The 24,945-nt window shown below is 43.8% G+C and overlaps 1 protein-coding gene and 1 long non-coding RNA gene across 2 annotated transcripts; one reads left to right on the top strand and one right to left on the bottom strand.

The window, feature by feature from the left end:
• Positions 1–3,319: 3,319 nt before the first annotated feature.
• LOC139611507 (uncharacterized) lies at positions 3,320–7,498 on the bottom strand. Its single transcript, XR_011686321.1, has 3 exons — positions 7,069–7,498; positions 5,957–6,113; positions 3,320–5,170 (listed from the first exon to the last, which is right to left on the bottom strand). It is a non-coding gene; the product is annotated as an uncharacterized lncRNA (long non-coding RNA).
• On the top strand, positions 6,383–22,634 carry ubald2 (UBA-like domain containing 2). Its single transcript, XM_071466222.1, has 3 exons — positions 6,383–6,520; positions 12,928–12,984; positions 18,198–22,634. The coding sequence occupies exons 1-3, from the start codon at positions 6,401–6,403 to the stop codon at positions 18,546–18,548; spliced, it is 528 nt and encodes a 175-aa protein (XP_071322323.1). The 5' UTR covers positions 6,383–6,400; the 3' UTR covers positions 18,549–22,634.
• Positions 22,635–24,945: the final 2,311 nt, after the last annotated feature.

The raw sequence follows: 24,945 nt of genomic DNA, 5'->3' as shown, positions 1-24,945 counted from the left end.
AGCCGCGGATCCGTCGGGGAGGCAGTTTAATACCTGGTGCAGGAGGTTTGTCCAGCAACCATAGAAACGGTACACCCCCTTGTAAACAGCTTCCCGCTCCTCCATTGGCCTGTTGGTTTCTATAGCAGCTTCATTTTTAATCACTGTCGAGTCAACTGTGGCTGCTGCGGTGCAGGTTCTCAAACTGAGGCCCGGGGACCCACCGGGGGACATGAACTAATCGTTTTAATTTTACAGAGATTAAAATCCTGCTCTGACTCTGGTTGTGGTTGAAGTGTAGCTTTTCTTTTGCTGCAGTGAAGAAGTTTTCAATGCAAAGTTCTAATATAATTAAAATATAAATGATCATTTTATAAAACACAACACACGCTGAAGATTAAAGCAGTTTATTATGTCTCTGTCGTGGTTCAGATGTTTATTGGAGACTTTTCACCTCTAAACTTCTCACATGATTTCATTTAAATTGCAAAATTATCTGTAACAGAAGAAGCATCAGAGGTTAGAAAATACTAACCTCACTTTGTTATTTCTTTTTATTAATGTGGTGACCCTTTAGAGGGGCCCGGCCCCTAGGTTGGGAACCACTGGACTTAACTGAGGTGATGATCATTCACAATTTACTTATTGATTATATGTATGAATCTGGAGTGTGACTAGTAAGTGCAGCTCTCAATAAATGCAGTGCAGTAAACAGTAAAATATTTCCTTCTAGGATAAAGTACAAGTACCTCAAATCTCTACTTCAGTACACAAGTAAATGTATTTAGTTACTTTCCTTCACTGTGCCACTGGATTAATTCAACTGTATATAAAGTAGTTAAACCAGCTCCACCTCCAGCAGAGTGAGTACTTTTACTGTGACACATGAAGCTGGTGGTACTTGTGTACTTTTACTTGACTATGACTGTGAGTGCAGGACTTTTACTTTAATGTGTCTCTACTTTTTCTACAGTAAAGACTCTGAATATTTCCGCTCCTCTGACCTCGTCCCCCTCGTGTGACGACCACAAACACCAACACGTCGTCCGGCAGCGTCATCTCTGAATATATTTAATCAGCAACAAAATGAAAGTTGGACCCAGTGTTTGGACTTACAGGGGGGGGGGGGGGGGGGGGGGGGTTGTGTGAAGGAATGTACTTTGTTCATAAGACAGAAAGGCAGAGAAAGGCGAAACAAAAAGGTTTGGCCCCTTGAACGCTCTATTAGTGTGGCTGAGTGGTTTCCTGAGGCTCCTCACAAAGGCAACTGTAAAGCAATAAAAAGGCTTCCTCATCTCCCCGGTCCTGACGTCTCCTCAGAGCTGAACCTGGAGCTTCGTGTCCCGCTGACAACTGCTGCCTTTAATGGGTCACACACTCCACAGAGGTTCATCTCCTCCGCTGCTCACACACCGAGCTCTGAAGGAGGAGAGCAACTTCACCACCATCAGAGTAAAACATGTTTTATTCATCCACAGATCTGGAGATTCACCTCAACATACACGTGTAGGTATTAGATCAAGAGAAGAAGAAGCCAGTGAACATGTGTATGTATGTTTGTCCTGTTCAGTCAAACTCAGCTCAGATTAAAAAACATCAGTTTACTGACACAAAAACAAGAGACACTGACATGTGGTTTGATTTTCTTCCAGTTCCAGCTGTGTGAGGAAGGTTGAAGTGAAGGAGAACTAATGTAGAGAAAACTACATTTTCTCTAAGAGGACGTTCCTTTAAATGAGATGTTAAATCACATGTTAAAGTTTAATTCTGAGGTTGGATGAGTTGATTTCACATCTATCTGTTTATGTATCAGAGGACGTGTCTCAGTTACATTTAGTTTACAGTTGGGGAAGTGTTCAGATCTGGTACCTAAATAAAAGTAAGAAAATGTAAAAATATTCTAATACAGGTAAAAGTATCCATCCATCAGATATTATTTTCTCTTTCATGTCCTCACATGTTCTACACCATCACATCTTATACAGACATGTTGCTCTGTCCTGATACTTTGAGTCACATGACTGTCTGCTCATAACATTTATTATTTATTCTGCTCAGTTTTCTTCAGGTAACTACATCATTACTCCTCCTTTTCTTTTTGTAATCATACAGAGAACACTTATGTTCCCCTGAGGCTGGATAATTAAATTCCAAAGCGGCCGTTAGACCAACACCGAGCTCCACCTGCGTCCATGGCAGTGATGAGCTCCTGACCCCACCCTGTGTCTGTCGGACCACTGAGACACAAACACGCTCAGAGTCTCTTTGGTCCTGCAGCAGAGCGCTGGCAGACTTCATCCCTTCAGGACCAGGTTCAGAAGAATGAGCCAAGGTGACCCCACCAGGTCACAACACGTCATGAAGTCTGGCGGTGTGACCCTGTAAATAGAAGTCGTGGCTGAGCCTCGGTCCAACTTCCACACTCCCCAGCAGGACCCCTGGTTGAGAGGTGGAGGCCCCTTTCAGTCCTCCAGGGAGCAGGGACGGACGGTGCCAGTCGGGAAAACATTTCCCGGTAAGCCTCAGGACTGTTTTGCCCACAACCAGTGACATAGTTAGGGTCATTGATTCGGGGCTTCAGCAAACTTCATGACGTCACTGCGACGTAATTGACGATGAGTCACAGAACGTTGGTTTGGCTTCGAGGGTTGGAGCTAATTTAGGCCTTTCGCCTGCAGAGATGAGGAGACCTGGTGGAGGGTTTTTCAGATGATCCACCTACAGAAACACTCACACAAAGTTCTCATCACATCGGTCATCAGTCATAAAAGTTGATGATTAATCTTCAACCAATCAACTAATCGTTTCAACTCTAATCACTTTATGTAAAGTCATATTTACTTTGGTTTAAATCTTGTATTTTAATTGTTATTGTTATAGTAGATTTATATTAATAAATACATTTTTTCTTTCTGATGTAAAAACTTCCTGCGTTTTAGGAAAAGATTTTGTGTGTAGAGTTGTTTGTTGGTGTCTGAGAAGTGCTGACAGCAGCAGCAGTATTTCTGGGTCCTGGTCTTCATTTCACTCCTGACCCCCTTGTGTCTGCTAACCCACACCATCCGCTTGGAGTCTCATCTCATTGTTAAAACCCTGACAGGTCTGAGCTCCAGACGAGACAAACTCCTTCATGTCAGAGTCCTCAGACAGACCGCGTCCCTCCCCGGCCCCATCACTGCACCTCCAGCAGAGGTCAGAGGTCAGAGAGGGAGCAGCCAACCACAGTAACCCCACAGAGCGGAGGGTCAGGGAGGGCCGGACTGGACTCAGGACCCAGAGGGATTATAGAGGAAGAGTTTCTGCTGGTGGACATGACTGAGAGGAGAACACACACACACACACACACACACACACACACACAGAGAGAGTCAGATCATAAAATCAGATCAAGGCAATTAATCAAACACAGGCAGGGCGAGTGTATTTGTACTACAGCTTTAAACAACTATTCAAAGTTCATTAAAAGGCTTTATAGCAATAAAAAAGACACACAACACACAAAGGATAAAATAAAATTAGATCAATATTTCTTTTATCCCAAAAATGGTAGAAGTGTCCATTTGAATTTATCTGTTCTGGTAAATTTGGATAGGAGATCTATAATGTCCATATTTTTATAAATCAATAATTAAATTTTTATATATTTTTAATTTTAATATCTTAAATCAAAGTGACATGCTTGGTTTCCATCTGACAAGATACTAATTCTTACCAGGCAGTTTTTATGTTGCAGCATTTCACTTGTTTCAAGCTTTTTTTTTTTTTTACTTGGCAAGTGAAATTTTCCTGCTCTGTTGACAGATAATTTTATTTATTTTAAGTAATATTCCCCTGTAGTAATTACGTTGGACTCAATTTAACAATAACACAAAGCTCACATAAGTATAGCTGTTTTTTGGGGGGTTTTCATGTTTGTTTTTTTTGTTAAATCACGAAACATTTCAATAAACTTTAATACGATTTCCTTGTCATTTTGAAATAAAGGGGAAAACGTGTGAAATTTATTGGGAAAATAATACATTTTTTAAAAATTTTATTTTATTTTTTTCACAGTGTGTCAGTGTTAAATAGGTCAATTGTTTGGCGCATTCAGTTATTTTTCTAATAAAGTTTAAGCATTTTGAAGCAAATCCTGAGTTTATTGCAGTGGGTTTAACTCTAAGGTGCAGTGCTCAGAGCTGGACAGGTGAGGGAGCCACATACTGTTTAATCCAACATGAATCAGACTGTGACTGAGGCTGAGCTCAATATGACGTGTGGATGTATGTATTTGTTCATATAGGAGCTGATCTGGCATCATAAGTGTCTTTATAGTTTATAATTAGCTTCATCATCTCAAACTGCAAATTTTCTAATCTTGTCCTATAACAATGTTTCTTTTCTGAGCCTCAAAATGTGATTTTACTTTGAAAAAGTATAAACCTCACCCTGTTTTACAAACTTTTAAAGCCTGTGTCTCTAATATGATTATTGATTTATTGAACAGGAACAATACAGATAAAAATACAAACATCTGCATGCAGGTGTAACACAACAGAACGACAACATCGGAGTAAAATTTCATCTTCACTTAAATGATCGCACTGTTTACAGGCCCAGACGAGAGCAGTCGCAGTCACATATTTGTCTGAATCTGTTAGAGTGACCGTGTTGATAAAGTCTGCATATAATATAATATATAATATATAATATCTGCATTTGATGGAAGCCTTGAGTCTCAATGTTTCTCTCATTGTACTGTAAATATGACAGTACAATGGAACAAGCTGAATTCATATGATACATTCAAACTTTTTTACCCAAAGCTAAAAGAGAAAATCACAATTTCAGGGTGAAATCATTATTTCAGGCTTAGAACAGTTGAGTCTTTCTTCAGGAGACGTGAGGTTTCTGTTGTCCGGCTCCACACACCATCCAGGTGACACCCTGCAACAATACATAATAGATAGGCTTCCTCTTTCATGTGTGTTTTCACCTGCAGCTCAGCTGAATTATTCAGCCCGGTGGCAGAAACAGAGCAGGACAGGCTGCAGGCCAGGAGCTGCGCTCACATGATAAGCAGATTAGTGTCGTTCTGAATGCTGCTCCCGGTCAGGTCCAGCCAGTCCGTCCTCGGTCTGGACTCTGCATCAGGCTCAGTGCAGGAGACAGATGGCTTCAGGACGCCAGCACTTGTTCCTCTCACTATCCTCTGGAAACAAACATCACTTAGAGCTAATCAGAACCAGGAACAGTGGAAAGAATGGAGATTTTGAAAAAATTTGTTTGTGCAGATCTACAGTGTTGTTCTGTCAGTACAGATAATTATTGGCTTTTCCTTTTTCCATGAACTTCTCTGTTTAATCTTGTTTAATCTCACTAGGAAAAAAAATGTATCCATTAATAAATCATGATTTTCTTTTGTCTGATCTAATATAATGCTTTGTGCACTATTTTTATTTGTATTCTCAATTCTTCAGAGCCAAATGATTAAGTAAATGGTATAATAAGCTGCTTATTTATTACTTATTTAGTATTAAGTATAAAAATAGATATAAATAAATACAAAAATGAAACAAAATAAATATAGTTATACTATGGGTGAATTTCATAAATACAACATGTATTTCAAAACATAACATAAACATATGATGAGTATAGTTTTGTAGAAATGCACATAAATAAAACAAATATTCTTTTTGAAGTAAATTCTGATATATGTGGTCCGGATTTATTGTATATATTGCTTCATAAATACACACACATCCAGCCAGTGCATTCAAAGTACCTGTGTTTTAAAGTAAATTATATTTTCTTTAGTTACTCATTTTTATTAAGTAAATAATAAGTATAATTTTTTATAAATATAACTTTTATTTTATTTGTAAACTGTGTTATTTCTCCATGTGGCTCAGTAAAATATGAAAGTATTTCCTCCCCTGTTGGCTCGATTAAAGATGAAATATTTACTTTGTTTACATGTGTGCGGTTTACTTACCTGCCAGACGAAGCAGCCAATCAGCGCCATGAAAACACAGCGCGTCACTGTAACGGATACGGGTGAAGTGCGTGTGGAACCACACCGGATAACCGCGGAGGGCGGAGTGGTCACCGCCGACTGTAACTTCACCTAACTCCACCCGCCGGAAGTGTCCCTGTGAAATAAAACAAGCGCACCGGTGAATTTAAACGCTTTCACCTCGACAGCCAATCACCGCCGTGCTAGTACTCTCTCGCCCCGGAGTTGTCCAATCAGCGTCGCCGTGCTCTTTGTTGTTGGTGATGACGTGAGCATATTGTTGTTGCTGGAGGAGCAGACTCAGCGGCGGCGCCGGACGGAGACGGGCTGGGCCGAAGCTTCACGGGAGGCGATCCGAGTCGAGATTTCGCTTTTTTTTCTTTTCGTTTCCGACGTTGAAGCAGCGGCGCGTCTACAGGGGCCATGTCGGTGAATATGGACGAGCTCAGGCACCAGGTGATGATCAATCAGTTTGTTTTGACGGCCGGCTGCGCCGCGGACCAGGCGAAGCAGCTCCTCCAGGCGGCCCACTGGCAGTTCGAGGTGAGTCCGGTCGCGGGGGGGGGGGGTTATCCCGGCTGCGGTCAGTGTCCCCGCCTTGTGTGTGCTGTTATTCGGTCTCTCGGGTTTGTACGAACCGGGAGGTTCAGGGTGAAACCGGGAGTCGCTTGTTTCGATTATTGAGGTTATTTATTGAGCTTCCTTGCGACCATGCGCTCCTGCGGCTAACGTTAGCTTAGCACCGGGGACGTGGTGCTGAGCTCAGCGGCCGTTTTTGTTTACATTCTCGGCAGGAACCCACCGTGCCCCCGCTGAGCTGGCCGGGGTCCGCCGGGCCGCTGCGGGGGGACCCGGCCTGCCTGGAGCACCACGGCCGCCCGGGCTGGCTCTTAGTTTCACGGTTTAATGGCAGTCATCGAAAACACACGGCTTTATCCTCCACCTCTCCGTGATGCCATCTTGTCGGCCGGGCCCGGCTGATAACGTGTCCTCGTGAATCCGTCCCTCACAGGTCGTGAACTACAGGTTCGGCTGGTTTGGTCCAGGCAAACCCTCCCCGCTGCGCTGCTCCAAAACAATCCTTTACTCACATTTCCTGCTTCACTGGAGACTTTTCCCACTTCAACAACCAGTTTGTTTAACTAATGAAGAATGGTAGTCAGCTGTCATTGTTCCTGTTTTCACGACAGGAGACGCAGAGGTTTGACTCACCGGACTGGGAGCTAAGTGGTCTGACACTGATCTGCTCAGTTATATATAGACTGATTAAGATGTATTATCCGTCCAGCTGTTCTCATTTACAGCCTCTCTGTGATTTTAGCACTTATTTGAAGCTGTAATGCTCCAGCTCCTCAGACGTGAGGATCTGCTGCTGTTTGTGTTGTTGTAATCTGAGTAATCCTCCTGACTGTTGGATGGAGATATCTGAGGACTGAAACTGACCTTTTCCCACTGTCTTCTTACAATATCTTGACCAAACAATTAAGTAACCTGCAGATTATTTGATGACACCAAACCCTGAAGGACATATTTCTATTATTTCCTGACATTCTTTAGAAAAATCTAAAGATCAAATCAATATCTGTCAGATTAATGTAGAACGGAAACAATTAGGCGATTAATCGATTAGTTGGTCAACAGAAAATATTGATAAAAGACATTTGAAGAAATCCTCTGTATTACACTAAACGGTTACTCAGCTAATTAATAAAATAATGGTTCCAGCCCTGCAGTTATGTTTCTGTGGGGGTGTTTGGACCGACTGCTCCGGCCTGAGATGTTCTTCAGGTCTGTTGAGCCGCTGACAGACACCTGAAGGACCTCTGACACCCAGCCTCAGCTCACAGATGGTTATCCTCAGACCACACCCCCCTCCGCTCTAATGACCAATCTGCTGTGGCCGTGTGGTCGCAGCCGGGCTGCAGCCGGGGGCCAGGTGGTTCAGCAGAGGGGAGGGAGGAGGCGGCTCGGCTCAGCTGCTCCGTCGAGGTCGTTGTGTTACGTTTAGAGACTTGAACAGGTTTTTCCTGGAGCCACTGAGGAGTGAGTCAGAGGAAGGGTTTGTTTTGGTTTTGATTATAGCCAATTAATCGATCAGTCAATCTACAGAGATGTAGTCTGCAGTTCTTTCAATAATCAATAACTGTCGGTCATTTTTCAGTTTCAGTGAGTTTGCCTCTCGTCCCTGTCAGGAAACTGAAACAGTGTAAGCTGAGAAGGTGTGTGTGGTACCTGAGTGTTGTTGTGTCACTGCAGAGTCACTCACCTTGACGTTACCTGGACGCTGCTGAGCCCTCAGGGCGGAGGAGGAGGAGGAGGAGGAGGAGGAGGAGGAGGAGGAGGAGGAGGAGGAGGAGGAAGCACAGGCTGATGAAAGACACTCATCTGTGTGTCCTGAGCTCCAGAGGCAGGAATGATCTCACTGGATGGAGCAAACAATCAATTTTTACTGTTACTTGATTAATTGATTAGTCGATCGGTTGATGTTTCAAGCGAAGCAGCTGAACACTGATGAGTTTTCTAACGTCAGGATTCGCTGCTTCTCTCTTTTCTGTCGTCATATCTTTAGCTTTCAGTTTGTTTGCCGGACAGAACAAAACATTTTGACGCCAGATTCACTGATTTCAGCTTCTGCTGATTTTATTCATGTGAACTGATCTTTGGTTTTAGAGCTGAAGTCAGAACCGAGATGTTTCCTTCTTTTCTGACAAAGTCATTTATCAGTTACTCATCACCACATGAATCAAGATGAAATAAGTTACAGCCCCTTTGAAATCAGACAGCAGGGGCTCAAACATCCACCCTGCCTCTGTGTAAGACCCCCACTTCTTACAGCTCCTGGGGGGCTCATCTACCCCCCACCCCCCCCACCCCTGACCTCTGACCCCTCTGTGGAGTAACACCATTACTGTAAGTCAGAAAACAAATACGCAGCATGTTTCCTAACTTAACTTCCCCAATTTTCTATTCTCACCCCAGCCAAACAGAAACCAGATGAATCCGCCAAAATAAGAGTCTTTCTTAAAAGCGATACTGAGAGAAAGTAAAAAGACACAACTCCTCGCAACGAATGTGATCAATGTGCTTCCTCCTCATCCTTTCACTTTCACATTTATCACTTGAAGTCATAGATTTCTGTCCTCTCAGCATTTTACTGTCATGTTTTTATAAACTCCACTTGTTATGGCTGCATCAAGTGTTTCCTGCCTGGTGATTATTTTCTTGATGAATAATTTTTCCTGTTAAACATTAGAATAGTGAATAAACATCAGTCACACATATGAATCAAAGAAAAGCAACAAATCCTCACATTCGAGAAGCTGGAACCAGGAAACAATCGATGACTGAAGTGATGATTTTGTGTAGGTTTAGGAACCTGTGAACTGACGGAGGGTCTCAGCTGTGATCTGTGTGTCTGTGTCTCTGTGTGAGGACGTAGTAAACAGCTCGTTGTTTCTGTCGGGGCGACAGCAGTGGCCTGATTCTCCTCGTGCTCTGATTCAGACTGTGAGCTTCTGTCCTCGGTCGTCAGCCTCAGGCCTTTCAGTGAGCGGAGCCACGACCACATCAACGCTGCTCCCAGATCAGTAGAAAACAGGCACGACCAGGATCTGGCTTTAAGATCGTCCTGCACCCGTCACATGAGCGTTCAGGTGGTGTCAGGACTTTGGCTCCTCCAGCTTCCTCAGGAGTGTCATCACCAGAGAGGCTGAGCTGAAGGAGAGACCGAGGCTGATTTTAACCTGAATTATTCTCATCACTTGTACTTGATGCTGTGAAAACGTACGAACCCACAAGTTGTTGTGACAGTGATGTCTCATAGTGTGACACTGAGCTTCAGGCCCACAGTCTCACAACAGACCAGCCTCTTTCAAAATAACGTCACAGATGGGTCCAAAATGTATTCACACACAAAATCAGAAACTGGGAATCGAGTACAGAAAATCCTAACAAAGTTAACTGAGTTAACTGAGTCATGTCAGTAGTGGTATGAAGAGGTTCAGGTCTCCAGACTAATAACAGACACTTTGCTCGCTCGTTGTACCAGATGCTTGTTTTTCCTCTGCAGGTAGTTGAGGTAAATAAAGGCCCCGCCCCCTGTTGTCCAGCACGAGTCTGTACATCTAACACTGACTGTAAACGCCCCCTAATAGAAACTGTTTGCACCAAGTCATTTTTAAAGAGCAGCAGCCAATGAGGAAACTCCAACTTAGTCACATGGCATTCAGCTGACCAATGGTGGAACAGAGATCAGTCAGTCGGGGACCATCGTGATTGGAGAGCGCAGCAGGGTTGACGTATTTCCGTCGACCAGCCTGGATGTTGGCGTCACCCTGGCTCCCTCCACAAACAGCCAATGGAATTTTAACAATCACCTAATGTCCAGGTTCTAGGACTCAGTCCTGTGGGGCCCTAAAGGGCCCGACCCTGCTGTTGTGATCCGGACAAAAAGCCTTAGTCACAACTTTCCAGTTTCAGATGACACATTCAGATCCCAGGGACGTGACGTTTCCTGTGTAATCAGTTGTAGAAATAGCTGTGGTTGAATTTTCTAATTGATTAAGCTCCGCTGTTACAACAGACACATGGAAACATGCTCTTGGCTGTGAATAGAACATTTTGTAATCTGTGTTCTTTTAAAGGCAACGACACACTGGACTAATGCGAAGTTAGTCAGAAGTGTTTGTCCCTGTCATGTCTCCTCTGTCCACCGCAGGACATTTGAAATCGTCTGCAGTGGTCAGACTGTGTGTGTGTGTGTGCATGTGCGTGCACAGCAGCAGGAAGTGTGAACTGACAGGAGTGACATCAGTGAGTGATGCTCAGCAAACCTGGTGCTGCAGAATAAACCGAGGGGAGACAAAGAGCAGCGTGCTCTCGGTGGCTCTCTGCACAATGGCAGCAAAGCACTTTCACGCTTTGAAATGTGTGTCACGTTGTACGGCAGACATTCCTGCACCGCCGCTGCTGTTGTCAAACAACCAGACCGTGGGGGGAGGGGGAGGGAAACCACTGCATTCATTGAAGCGTTGGCAACACAGAGGCCTCGGGTGAAGGGAAATGGAGTCTGCGCTGAGCAGTAAAACAAGCTCACACTCCCCGTCTGATACTCCTGTTCAATCTTGTTGTGGTTGAGTTCACACACTTTTTTTTTTGCCCCAGTAAACTTTATTGAAACTCAAGGACACAGCTGCTTCTGTTTATGGGACTGAGACAGTGAAAGAAAGGAAAACACAATGATTGAAGAAAAACCTTGTGAAATGTACAGAAAGTGTGTTTATACGTGAAGCTGAAACTGAAGCTGAAATGTCCCACAGTCCTCACCAGTGTGAGGAGTCACTGGCAGAGTCTCTTTAGATTTTCGACTGTCGGTCAAACAAAAAAGACATTTAAAGACGTCACTGCGGATTCATTTTTCACTTTTTTTCTTTTTTTAACATTTGATTAATCCAGAGGATATTCCATGATGAAAATAATTGTTAGTCGCAGCCCGAAAAAACCACGTCAGGAAGAGCGAGAAGGAAAAATACAGTCCACATCAGTGACATGAGTCAGACGGTGTTTTCTCCTGCTCAGAGGACACAGCCGCTCCCTGCTGGGTTCAGCCTGTTGCTGCTGTTTCTCCCTCAGGGGTCATGAGGTGTGTTTTTGTTCACGCTGCTGTTGGCTGTGTTCACAACAAAGAGGAACAATACAAGGAGCCAACTCACTTCCTTGTTTGTACAGGAATGGCAGTCATAAGACCTGCTGTTTACATTTTTATAATGTCTCTGGTTTTCTCTCCGTCGTCTCCTCAGCTACAACCAATGATTGTTTTCATTGTTGTTTTTTTATTAATCTGCTTTTTGATTTCCCAGTGAATCAGTTTTTCATCTCGTCTATAAAATGTTATAAATTAGTAAAAGAAGTCCATCATAAGTTCTCAGAGCCAAGTGTCTGAAGCTCAGAATCAAACGATTTTCAGTTTATGGCAGCAACAAACTATTATCTTCATTATTGAATAATCTTACAATTATTTGATTAATCAGCTTAATCCAATATTAATGATATTGAATTTTTATGATATTTCCCACCATATGTAGTACTGTTCATAGTTTTAAAAAATGGAGTTATTTATATTCTTTTGCAGTTTTGCTCGGACTGACCTTCAGTTCGCTGCTTTGCTTCCTGTACATTGTACTGTGGAATGTGACAAATAATAAAAATAACTTGTGGCAGCGTCACGTACCTGAAACATAAATTACAATTATATAATTATATATATCATAAAAAACAATAATATAATTACATATTGTTAAAAAACTGAAACATACATTTAAATATTTTTTGTATTATTAGAAAAACAACCAAAACATAAAATACACTGATATAATTATATTACAAAAAATCTGAAATAATATCATATATAATATTTGACCTGGACTACTTTGAGATATAAGACATTTTGAACATTGACCAAGACTTTCTGTCTATAACATTTCTTGGGTTTGGGCTGTTGGACTGTGTGAACTCGGCCTTTTAGAAATTTTACAGACCAATGTATTAATAATAATAATAATAATAACAATAACAATAATAATGTATAGAAAGTAATCATAAGCTGTAGCTCGAGCTCTACTTTGTTGTACATGAGAATGTGAACATTTGTTTTTACTGCTACTGACTCAGTCAAACATCAGTCACTTACTCAGAACTCTGTGGTCTACAAACCCTGTGTCAGATAGCAGCAGGGAGATAATAGCTTTAACCCTGAGCTCACGTGACCGGTGGTGTTAACCGACCCGTATGGTGCCTGTGACGGGTGCTGAGCAGCTCCTCCTCTCTGCAGTCACAGTTTTGACTTCTTCACTGCTGCATGTAGTGGGGTTTTAATTAAAATAAATCAAAGTTCAAAGTTAAAGGGCTCATAACACAGTCTCCTCTCTCTCTCTCTCTCTCTCTCTCTGCAGACGGCCTTAAGCTCCTTCTTCCAGGAGGCGAACATCCCCAGTCACCACCACCAGATGGTAAGTGCATTTGGTTTCCCCGAGCAGAAAAAAAGAGTCTGAGGCATGTGTGGCTGAACGGAGGCTGATGGTTCAGCCTCTCCTCTGGACGGTGCGATGGATGCACCCACTGACCTGCTGGACTGAACTGGAGAGTCCAGCAGGGATCTTGGCGTTCAGCTGATACTGGTCCCTACAAATCCTCTGAAATCACTTTTGTTCTTTGTATTTTGGAATACGATATTTAAGAACACAGAGAGGCACCGAAATCTGTCGTCCTGATTGGTCCTGTTGGCTCTGGTGGTGAGGGACCAGCTGCTGCAGACAGGTCTGTGCTGCTGCTGCTGCTGCTGCTGCCAGCCGTCAGGTGTAGTTGGGTTCAATATCTTGCCCAAGGACACTTCAACAGGTGGACTGTAGGAGCCGGGGATCAAACCATTGACCCTGTGATTAGTGGACGACACCCCTCCTGAGTTAGCATTAGCACAACCACTAACACTGTGTCAGCCACTGCCAGTTACAAGCTGTCTGAGGCTCAAACATTTAGCTGAGTCTCAGATTTTTACTTTTTATGTTTTTATTTCATATAATTAATTGTTTTGTCCTCCCAACAGTGAAAAACCTAAAAAAATACTCAGTTCAGACAAGTGAAAGAAAAACACAACGGAGAAGCTGACAGTAAATATTTAACAGAGTATTAAATATTTACTGTTGTAGAAGCTGCTTCAGCTGGTTTCGTGTTGTTAGCACAAGTTCATACAGCAGTGAATGTATATGAGTGAGCTATGCTAATGCTAATGCTATGTTTACATTTTACAGAAAACAGGAGGATATAAAAGTCTGTAAAACTGAAACAAACTTTTGTCTGTGACCTTGTGTAAATGCGTGTTTCATGTAACATTAACATACATGAACATGTAACCGTGGTTACCATATGTCATGTAAGAAGGAAGAGAACATGAGGAACCACCTGCTGAGATGTGTCTGAGATGAAACCTGTCTGCACACAAACCCCGTTCTCCTGCTCCTGTGAGCTCGATGTTGTGTTTTTAATACACACACACACACACACACACACACAGATACATCTAAAAGATTTTCAGCTTCTGAAACTAATCTAGAGTCTGATTTACTCTCATTTAGTTTCACACTTGTCAGTAGATGTGGACTGAAGCCAGCGGACAGGGTGTGTCCGGTGTGCGTCTGGATGTGATTTCAGTCGGATGAAGAAAGTCTGTGTTATGAGGAAGGGTGTGTGTGTGTGTGTGATTATGAGGAGTTCTCACTTGACAAAGCTCAGTTTAAATGAATGAAATAACGAATGTGAGGTGGTGCACACCTGCGTCAGTGTGGACACACACACACACACACACACGTGTGTGTCCTTGGCCCAGCGCTGCTTATGCAATCACACAGTTTCTTTACCGTCATGTGACTGAATCTTCTCTGTTAACTGAACAACCGTGTTGCATCCTGGGATTCATCAGGTCCACATGTGCAGCTGCTGTGTTTTGCTTTCAGTCTGAAGCCGCCCCCCCCCCCCCCCCCCCCCCCCCCCCCGGCTCTTGTTTTGGTGTACGTGCCTCTCTGTTGCTCTGGGAGGAGTGTGTTGTAGCTCGAGGGAGTGAGGAAGTGTGTGTGTGAGAGGCGGCGGTCTGGGTTTGTTATTATTTTGGGTGCAGCGCGATGACATCATCTCGGCTGAGGCTCTGTAGAGAACAGGGTTGTACACGGCTGCAGCAAGTGGCAGCTGTTTCCATTTCCAGCATAGACCCCCTCCTCCACCTTCTCCTGGGGCCCTCGGGGGCCAGCACAGGGCCATGTTGGGTCAGCTTTGAGGAGAAAGAAGCCAGTGTTGAAGCAATAATGACCCCCCCCCCCCCCCCCCCATCAAAGATTAACTCTCTGCTGACAACAAGCCTGTGACTGCCTCAGAGAGGAGGCCCAGAAAAACTGCTCTTATTGTGAAAGGTCTGGATTGAATGAGCCGAGCAAACTGAACCAGGATTAAAGTCAAATCTGGTTTAACGTCTGTCTGTTCATGACATCACACTAAAGAAAGACGTTCATGCACAGAGCAGCACTGAAATATTAAAACCAAAACAACAACGGGCTGAAACAGTCTGTGGATCCGTGAACAGATTAACACGACGAATCTGCTGCTGTTTAAAGAATAACCACCTGACATTCACACAGAGCCTGAAGCTCGTCTTTGTCTCAGATGTCTGTGAAGTGTTGTTGTCAAGTTTCCTGGATACTATGAATTATGGGTAATCAGTGACAGTTGTGGTTATTTGTTGTGGGCTTGTGTGAGGTTCAGTTTTAAAACACTTTTAAAAAATACCCACAGAAAACACAAGTTTAATTGTTCACTTTATTATATTGTTATTTATCTTTCTAAATATCTGTTATTGCAGTTTCTTGCAGCTTTCCTGTTCTCTGCTCTGCCACTTGCTGCTGTAACACTGTGAACTTCCCCACTGTGGGACTAATAAAGGCGATCTTATCTTATCTCATTTATCTGTTGTCAAACAGACTTTTACTGTGGAGCTACAGTTTGTGAACCAATGACCTACTGTGAAAATATTCAAAATAAAGTGGACACTTAAACTGATATTAGCTATTTTTTGTGGGTATTCTTCCATCTTAATGTGCTACTGCTATTGGCTGTTCGGGTTAGCACTACTGATCCAGTGCTTGGTGGAGGGCACTGTGGAGGAACTGTGAGGAATCAGTTTATAAAACTTTTAGCTTCTTTATACAAAGTTTCTGTTTGTTCATGAAGAACTTTTTGAGTCATGAATGAAAACTGAAGGTCGTCAGTCTGACAGAGAACAGGTTCTGTGGCATGTTGTCTGTTGGGAGTTCATGAGGGTCAGTACTACTGTATACTCTGTGTGTGTGTGTGTGTGTGTGTGTGTATGTGGCAATCGTCATTCCTCCCCTGTGGCGTCACAGTCATGAGAAGTGTTATTGTTCATAACTTGCATACAAGAGCTGAGCAGGAACAGACCCAGGGACACTCGTTCACTTTTTATCCTCACAACAACAACGAGTCACATGTTAGTGTTTGTGTGTCAGAGCAGTGTGTGTTTATCAGTCAGATTTTTATCAGGAATCCTTTTATTATCATTTTCGAAACAAACATGGCGGCTTCTTAATGTCATATGTTTTTGATCAGAAAGTGGCAACAAAAAAAATCCTTCTCTGTTTCTTCTACTTCTCTGTTTTACGTTTTCAAACGCACAAAGTTGTGTGACTGGTCTAAATAAAGTTTCAAAGATAAGTAACTTTAACCAAATATATTTAATTAGAACATGAAAACCAAATGGAAAAAAGGACTAAATATAAATGAATGTTATAAACAATGATGACATTCAGGAAGTCGCGCTAATATTGAATTTAAGAGCACAGATGAACTGACTCATTGCTGGATGGTACAAACACAGCTCAGATGTGAATTATTGTTGTTTTGGTCTGTTGAGAAACATCTTAACAAATGTGTGTGTGTGTGTGTGTGTGTGTGTGTGTGTTTTCCTGGAACCAGCTTTTCTTTGCAGCCTGCTCTAAATACACTGACCCCCCCTCCGGCCTCTTGCTGCACAGCTGAGAGGACCCCTCCTCTATTTCTGGCTGCTACATGATCTGTGTGTGTGTGTGTGTGTGTGTGTGTGTGTGTGTGTGTGTGTGTGTGTGTGTGTGTGTGTGTGTGTGTGTGTGTGTGTGTGTGTGTGTGTGTCTTTGCCTTGGCTACCAGCACCACACCATTTTTTAAATGACACTTTATTTGATGTTGTCACTGACGACTTCTGGCCTTTAGCAGCGTGTCTCATGTCCACAGTCAGAAACAGCAGTGAAGCTGAAGGACACCTGTGACTTTACCGTTTACTATTAAAGCTCCACACAGTCTAAAGGTAGATGTCCATGTGTTTGTGATTATAAAGCAGGTCCAGGTTCTACATTAATACTGTGAAAGTATCAAAGCCTCAGTCCACAGAGAAATGCACACAGCCTGTATTCAGACACTGAGCCTTAAAACCAGCTGTCAGGACTTCTGGAACTTTGTGATGTCACAACGAAGCAGTCATCACCTTGAGCCACACCCCTAAGCCCCTATGTTCATCTCATTGTCTCCTCCCAGCTTCTTGTCAGTTTTCACTTGGTCCTTGGTCCTGAGTTCATCCTTCAGGCAGCACCTCCCCTCAGGCTCGCTGCAGATTTCGATGTCGAGAGGCTCCGCCCTCGAGACCTACGTCAGGGAGTGAGAGTCTCCAGGTTACTGTACATACTGTTCATGTGGTCTGTGAGATCAGTGCACTGATATCTGTTGCTGTTTTTATAGCAGTGTACAGTAAGTCCCTCCCAGGGGTGGGTAACCCTGTACACCTGCGTATCTGCAGCACCACACCTGCTTCTGGATCTGATATAATTAAATTTCACTTCTTTAGGCAAAACAAACGAACAGTAAACAAATCTTTGTATGATCTCTGACTACAGACACGTTCAGACCCACGTTTCCTGTCAGACTGCTGAATAAAGTGGACGTGTCTGAACTGATTCTCAGCATGTGTTGAAATGTAACACCTGCTCCTTCACAGCATTTCTCAACCTGAGCTCAGGGCTTATTGTCTCCATCTGGCTCCTCTGGTAACCAAAGTAAAAGTCTGATTCATTTTGTCCACAGACAGTGAGTGAGTCACAGGTGGACTCCTCTGTAACCAACATCAACATCAAACATGTGAATCACTACCTCACAAAATATCTGCTTCCTAGAAAGACAAAGGTCCAGGATGCCTGCAGACATAAAGACTGAGGGAAAGATGTCAACTACAACTCCCAAAGTGCATTTCAGTTAGAGACATCCTATCACATTCAGTTGCGTGCACCCCTAACAAGCTGCATCTGAGGAAACAGCTTCAGACACTTTACTGGTAACAACAACAAAGCTTTCTGGCTGCTTCTTAGCAACAGTGGCTGAGGCTCATGGGTATTGTAGTTTTTAGAGCTGTCCTGGTTTCTCAAAAACAAGGTGAATCGATTCAAACTTGTGGTCAAAACATAAACTTGAAGGGTTGTTACATCATCCAGGAGAGACCTGTGTGTCTGTGTTCATCCATTCACTCATTCATTTACTCACTCATTCATATCATGTAAAGAAAGACAGGGTGACGACAGACCCAGTGTCTCAACAGCGATGAACTGACGGTTTCCCTCCTCTGGTTTTCTTCCCACAGATGTGCACCCCCAGAAACACTCCCGCCACGCCACCAAACTTCCCTGACGCCATCACCATGTTCTCCAAACTGCGGGCGACCGAGTGCGGCTCCGGTGCTGGCAGCGGCCCCTCCCAGGTGTCCATGGCCTGCTCTCCCCCCGTCCCCTCCTCCACGTCAGGTTACGGGTCCTTCTGGGCCTCCTCGCCGCCCAGCCACCAGCCAGCCTGGCTTCCACCGTCGTCGCCCACCGGCCACCACATGCACCACCACCACTACCACATGCAACAGACTCCCATGTGGCCCCCTGTGTCTCAGCCCAGCGGCTCCCAGCAGCCCCCTGTTGTGTCGGCGCTCCACGGCCAGAGATGAGACTGTGCGTCCGTCTGAGGGGGGTGTGGGGGTGTGGGGGGGTGGGGGGGGTGGGGGGGGTGGGCAGGGAGGGAGGCCTGGGCGGCTGGTTGACGTGTAGCCAAATGAATCTGATTCGGGAGCAGGAGGGTGGGAGGGTGGGCAGGGGGGCCGGGGGGGTTATGTGTGGAAAGAGAGGAAGAGCCCTTATGGAAAAAGACAAAGATACTGCTGTCTTCTTCTTCTCTTGTTTTTCTAAACTGAAGACGAGCAGCCTTTCCTCTCTGTTTTCATCACGTCATCATCGCAGCCGAGGAAGAACCTGGAGGTCGCTGGCAACACTGACAGACTTCAACCTGGACTCTGAACCCAAAAACTTTCCTTCATCATCGATGCAACCGAGTCCAGGACCCGTCAGAGCACTTACCGAGGATCGAGCCATGAGACCAGCTGCAGCGATTCTTCTTCTTTAGAAACTCTTCTGTCGTAGGGTTCAAAATAATCAGGCAGGAAGTCGGCAATAACCAGCAGATAAACAAACACCTTCACCTGAGGAGGAGGAGGAGCTGTGTGTGGGTCACAGGTGTGTCTCAGCGCTGCAGCCACAGGTTCATTTTCAGCCATAAGAAGCTTCTCTCAGTGAAACTTCACTGTGGCTGTCGCACCAGAGGGGCGGGGCTTTGGACTGGGCCGCTCAGGTGACCTCTACGTTTGAATCACAGAGGCAGTAATCTGATTCTCTGAAATATAAATGTTCATGTTAATCTGTGAAAAACCCAGAAGCTCATTTAAAACCACTCTGAAGGTTTTTCTAACCATCATCACAGTAAAGACGCTGATAATGAAACGTCGTCCTCAACTTGAACGACGTGAAACAAATTTTAAAAATAAATGTGATCAGTTATATTTGTCTGTGTTGATCCTACAATGACTATAAAATTGTTTCATAAGGAGACACTACAGATGCAGAACGCTGCTTTATACATAAAAATAATCAAGTAATAAAGACATAAACTCAACAATCAGATTGTCAGACCTTCACATCTTGAATTCATAAATCACTGATGAATATTCAGTATAAAATCCAGGAGAAACTGCACTGTTATACTTTTAATAATTAAGGTTTAGACTTAAAACCTCAAAACTAATCAACCAGTAATTTTTTCAAACCGAACAAAAGAAAACAGGAAGTAGTTTTCCTCCTGAATATGTCTGAACCTCTTTAATCTTAGTTGTTATGAGATGTTTTATTCTTGTAGATCCACAGATGATGGTCCTCCTCAGAGACTGAGTGGATCGATTATTTATTGCAAACTAACTGGCAGCAGATGAAATGTTTTCTGAGGGTTGTGGAAATATCTTCAAGTGTTAAATGAGCCTGTGGGAAAAACCGATCTGTGATTCAAATGTAACGTTGAGACATGAGCTGTGAGAAACACGGTGCATGAGAAGAGATCAGCTGTAAAGTAGTGATTGATGAGTTTGGTAGAAGGGCACAGTTTGCAATAATCTGATCATCTGGAGACGGAGAGCTCCACGTGTCTGATGTCGTTCTGGATCATTTCAGACTGTTTGAGCAGAGACTTTTTTTTTTTGTAGCTTCAGATTCAGCAGGACGCTCGTTTTTTAATCCTCCTGATTGACTCCAGCCACAATCAGAAACCTCGTTAATTGATTTTCTCTTCACTTTGATAATGAGGCGCAGTTGTAAATAAAACCTCAGCCTGAAGATTTCAGTAACGCTGACACATGAATCTGAATTGAGAATATTGTGACGGGCGACGAGCTGCCGGTGCCTCCGCCGTGTGTCTGTGTGGAGGGTTCAGAGGCTGACTCAGTGATTTTTCCACACAACCTTTCAGACGCTCAACCACTCCTACCTCCGTCTGTCTGAATGGAGAGGCCCCACATGTGCTCTGAATGTATTCACAGACAGGATCAGAGGGTTCACACGAGCTGGATGTGTCTCCGTAGACCTGATCTGAATTCTGTCCAGAAACCTGGATGATAGTTCAGATCCACAGAATAACCTCAACGAGACTCTTTTTGTTCCCATTTTAGCCACAACATTTAAAAAAACATCACCTGTAGATTAGCTTCAAGTTTTAATTGTGAGAAAGGAACCGTCACCTTCACCTCACGATCACGGAGAGGAGCGAGTCGTCGACATCAGGGAGAGACGAGACAAAGAACGAGACCCTTCACAGCTTCACACAGACAATCAGCCATTTCCTGTTTCTCTGATTTTTCTGTTATTGTCCAGCAGGGGATTTGTACCTGCTCGCTTTTAGTACACCACAAAGTGACCACTCCGTCTGTCTCGGGACGGGGGGGGGGGGGGGGGGGGGGACGGGGGGGGGGGGTAAAGGAAAAATCTGCCCTGAAACACTGTTAGAAAACTATTGTTCTGTAATTCTCGATTCAGTTTTGTGAGTTTTTCATATTCATGTTCGGGCTGCGTAAATTTGTCCAGGAACAACACGGCTTCTTTTCTGAAGCTGCCGTGGAGGAGGCAGACAACACTTTAGACTAAGACATTCAGGCTCCTCCTCTGGGTATCTGACCGACTTTAAAGGTCCCATATTTTACTCTTCTCCTGTGTTTTCTCTGAAGTGTTGATATAAGATATATTTAAGAAGATAAATTTGTGGTTTTAAGAACCAAAAACCATCTCAGTGTAGTTTTACATCTCCTCTCTCAGGTTTCTCTCTGCAGCTCCAGTAACAACAGGTCAGTCAGCCCATCAGAAGAGAGGATCTGAGCCTGTCTTTGGTGACTGCTTTGTTGTGACATCACAAAGTTCCAGAAGTCCTGACGGCTCATTTTAAGGCTCAGTTTCTGAATACAGGCTGTGTGCACTTTCACAGTATTAATATAGAACCTCCTTTATAATCAAAAACACATGGACATCTACCTTTAGACTGTGTGGAGCTTTAAAGGGCCACAAGTTTAATTCAGAACACAAAGAAGACAGTTTTATATTTTTAGGTTGCGTTGGTCCAGGCAGCTGTGAACATCCAGCATGAGAATCAGTTCACTGTAGTCATTAATCAATCACAGTGAACATTATTCCAGTTGAAGTGTTGATGTATTCGAAAAGTGTAGACTGTCTCACCTCCGAGGCAGCGGCTGGTTGATTAATCTGCCTGGTCCTGGATTCAGAAAACTGTGAAAAATGATCATCATCATCATTTTTTAAACAGTCCAGGACTCAGTTTAAAGCTGGAACCATCAAATGTTTGTCCTGAAAAAAGACTCGGGAGATAAATTGATTATCAGCTGATTAGCTGATCGTTGCAGCTGTAGATTTGATGCTCACTGTGATGGTTGACGCAAGTATGAACTGATTTTCATGCCACACTGAGAACACTGGAGGCCTGGAGGGGTAGAAAGAAGAATGAGATTTCCAGAAGGGTTGAAAAGTGTTGAGGTGGTGCAGAGAGTTTGTGATCCGTGGCAAAAGCTCAGCTCTGTTCCTGTGACTCAGACCTTCTTCTGCAGTGATCAGTGGCCTCAGGGCAGATTTCTCCTTTAAATCAAGCTTCAGTGGTTTGTGGACAAGTCGAGGCAAATGTGGATTCTGTGAAATCCTCCTGATCCCGACTGGTTTGTAGTTGGTGACGGGACATGTTGTCTGCTGTGCTGCAGACCTCACTGCTGTGTGGATGGAACCAGCTTCAGGTCTGGAGGTTTTCAGCAACAGGGGGGTCTTTGTCTGAGCTCCCTGCAGCGTGGATTCCTGGTTTAGCTCCGTTATTGAAATCCATGCAGCGGTGGAGGATGATGAGGGTTTCTCATGGAGCTCCGACCACATCTCCACTTTCCTTTGGAGTTTGAAACCCAGCTGATGTGTCCCAGCCACCCTGAAGGTTTTATTAACTGGGTGATGATTTCTTTAAGACAATTTATCTCCCGTTCAAGATTGATTTTTTTTTCTTTTTGCTCTTATCACTTGGATGACGGTGTTTTTTTTCTCATGGACCCTCAGAAATTTGCTCTGTTCTAATCCATGGCTCTTTTCTAGAGATTTCTCTCAAGTACTTTGTGTTCATTTCCTCTGTTGAAATTTGTATTTATATGTTTAATAAAACAAGGTATGATCTGCTACTCTCTGTGGCTTCCTGTGTCACTGCTGACAATGTCTCATCACATTTGTTTTGGTTCTTACTGTAAGAGCCAACGGACGGCTGAGAAAAGAGAAACCTGTGGTTTCCTGAACTCGGCTCACTCTCTGCATTAGTGAGGAAGAAGCCTGAGGAAGGATGTGGCTGTGGTGTGAAACTGAGCAGCTCATCTCCTCCTTACATGACACAAGTGGTTGAAACGCCCCATATTTTACTCTTCTCCTGAGCTTTATCTGAAGTGTTCATCTCCATCACAAGATATATCTTTGTGGTTTTAAGAACCAAAAACTATCTCATTGTAATTCAACATCTCCTCTCAGGTTCTCTCTGGAGTTCTGGTAACAACAGGTCAGTCAGCCAATCAGAAGAGAGACTGAGCCAATCAGAAGAGAGGATCTGAGCCAATCAGAAGAGAGACTGAGCCAATCAGAAGAGAGGATCTGAACCACTGTATTTATGGGACAAAAGGTGAAGTAATGAGAAAACCAGCTTCAGTAAAAGTACAAGAATCATCAGCTTTATGAGGTTAAAGTATCAACAGTAACAGAACTGGTTCTGACAGTGATGTAAAGTCACTGAGTACATTACTAAAGTACAGTTTTGAGGTACTTATACCTGGATGTTTCCATTTCTACGCCCCTACAGGGTGGAGGGTGGATGTTTTCAGGTTGTCCGTCTTTGTTTGGTGTTTCTACTTGTTTGAATCCACTGGTCCGTGGGTCGTGGAGAGGCGGACACCTCTGCGGATAATCCGCCTGGTTCATAAATTAGCGGGTACTGAGATTAGCAATTTTAGCTCGTTTCTCTCCCCTGACGCGCTGTTTCCGCCGGTGAAACACTCACGTTACTTGGCCTGGATACACGACCCGAACAAAGCAAATCTATACTGAAAACATTGTTTTAACACCTGTTGTAAAATATTGAAACAGCTTTCGTCCTTCTTTAAAATCCCCGCTAGTCGTCGCTGTCGCTTCCGGTTTGTGCGAAATGCATTCTGGGTACTGGCTGTATGCTTCAGTGTGAACAGTCAGTTTAATGGCACATTAATCAGTTAATTCAGTCGGCGGTGTGCAGTAAAGACTCCCTGATTCTGCAGTGAGCAGCCACTGGCTTTCAATGTGAAACTGAAAACCAAACCGGGACTACAACTCCCATGATTCAGCGCTACTTCATGACGTCACCCAACGCCAACGTCTTTTGTTGTTGTTTTGATTGAAAGGCCCTGGGCCGGACAGCTGGGTTCATACCCGAGGTTCTTACACTGTGCCGCACTTCTCCTGAGCAGAAACGTGGCAGAGCACCGCGGCCGCTTGAATCTCCAACAGCGATTTTATTTTATGAGAGGATTCGTTTAATGTCATGTGAATCAGAGACGTCAGCTCCTGATCATAAGTTTCTTCCCACCACTGAAAACATTCACTCACATCTTCAGTCACCAAACCAAATTCTTCAATGGGGGGTGGGGGGGGGTGGGGGGGGGCTGACCGCACTTCCAACTCACCTCGCCCCTCCCTCCTCTGTGACAACATCTGCTCTCATCTTTACTCACCCCGAGCGCTTCCTGCTCTCGGCCCGATGTTTCTGCGAACAGGAAGTGCACTTCCGCTCGTAGTACCGACGTGTTTCCCCACATGATGCAACAGGTTCACTGGCCTCCTGCTGCACAGTTGTGGGGAACAGCAATAGTGATGGGGGGGGGGTTTAGTGTTTATAATCAGTATATACAGTTAATAGATGGTTTATAACCGACTATAATATATCAAAGTGTTTCTTAAAGGTCCCATTTTTTAACTTCTGTGTTTTATCTGAAGTGTTGATCTCCATCAGAAGATATATTTGTGGTTTTAAGAACCCAAAACCATCTCAGTGTAGTTTTACATCTCCTCTCTCAGGCTTCTCTCTGGAGCTCTAGTAACAACAGCTCAGTGAGACTCTTCTCACTGTTTTCTGAGTGATCCAATAAAATATCACAGATTTCAGGTAAACGCTCAGTGAAACCAAATCCTGCCATGTTGGATGGTGGGTCCAGGCAGAGCGCTGATACTTTCACAGTATTAACAGATAACACAACCTGGACCTGCTTTATAATAAAAAAAAAAAAAAAACCACATCTACCTTTACACTTTATGGGACCTTTAATATATTTGTTGATAACTGATCTCCTGTGGACACCCATCAGTGGACGATGAATGACAATATAATAAAAACAGCTTTAATACTATCAAATATATCCTGATTATAGAGATTCTACTTGCTGACAAAATATATAAATAAATGTCCTTATATCTGCTTAG

The sequence above is a fragment of the Trachinotus anak genome, unplaced genomic scaffold, assembly GCF_046630095.1.
Source record: "Trachinotus anak isolate AG129_WGS33_773 ecotype Australia unplaced genomic scaffold, CSIRO_AGI_Tana_v1 ptg000003l, whole genome shotgun sequence".
In the NCBI taxonomy this organism is placed as follows: domain Eukaryota; kingdom Metazoa; phylum Chordata; class Actinopteri; order Carangiformes; family Carangidae; genus Trachinotus; species Trachinotus anak.
This window is presented reverse-complemented; position numbering and strand designations above follow the sequence as displayed.

What these genes read in the sequence shown, in the direction of transcription:
- ubald2 (XM_071466222.1), top strand. Translation starts at nt 6,401, where the DNA reads ATGTCGGTGAATATGGACGAGCTCAGGCACCAGGTGATGATCAATCAG. An exon ending in CGGCCCACTGGCAGTTCGAG is followed by an intron (nt 6,521 to 12,927) that starts GTGAGTCCGGTC and finishes CTCTCTCTGCAG; the next exon opens with ACGGCCTTAAGCTCCTTCTT. An exon ending in CCAGTCACCACCACCAGATG is followed by an intron (nt 12,985 to 18,197) that starts GTAAGTGCATTT and finishes TTCTTCCCACAG; the next exon opens with ATGTGCACCCCCAGAAACAC.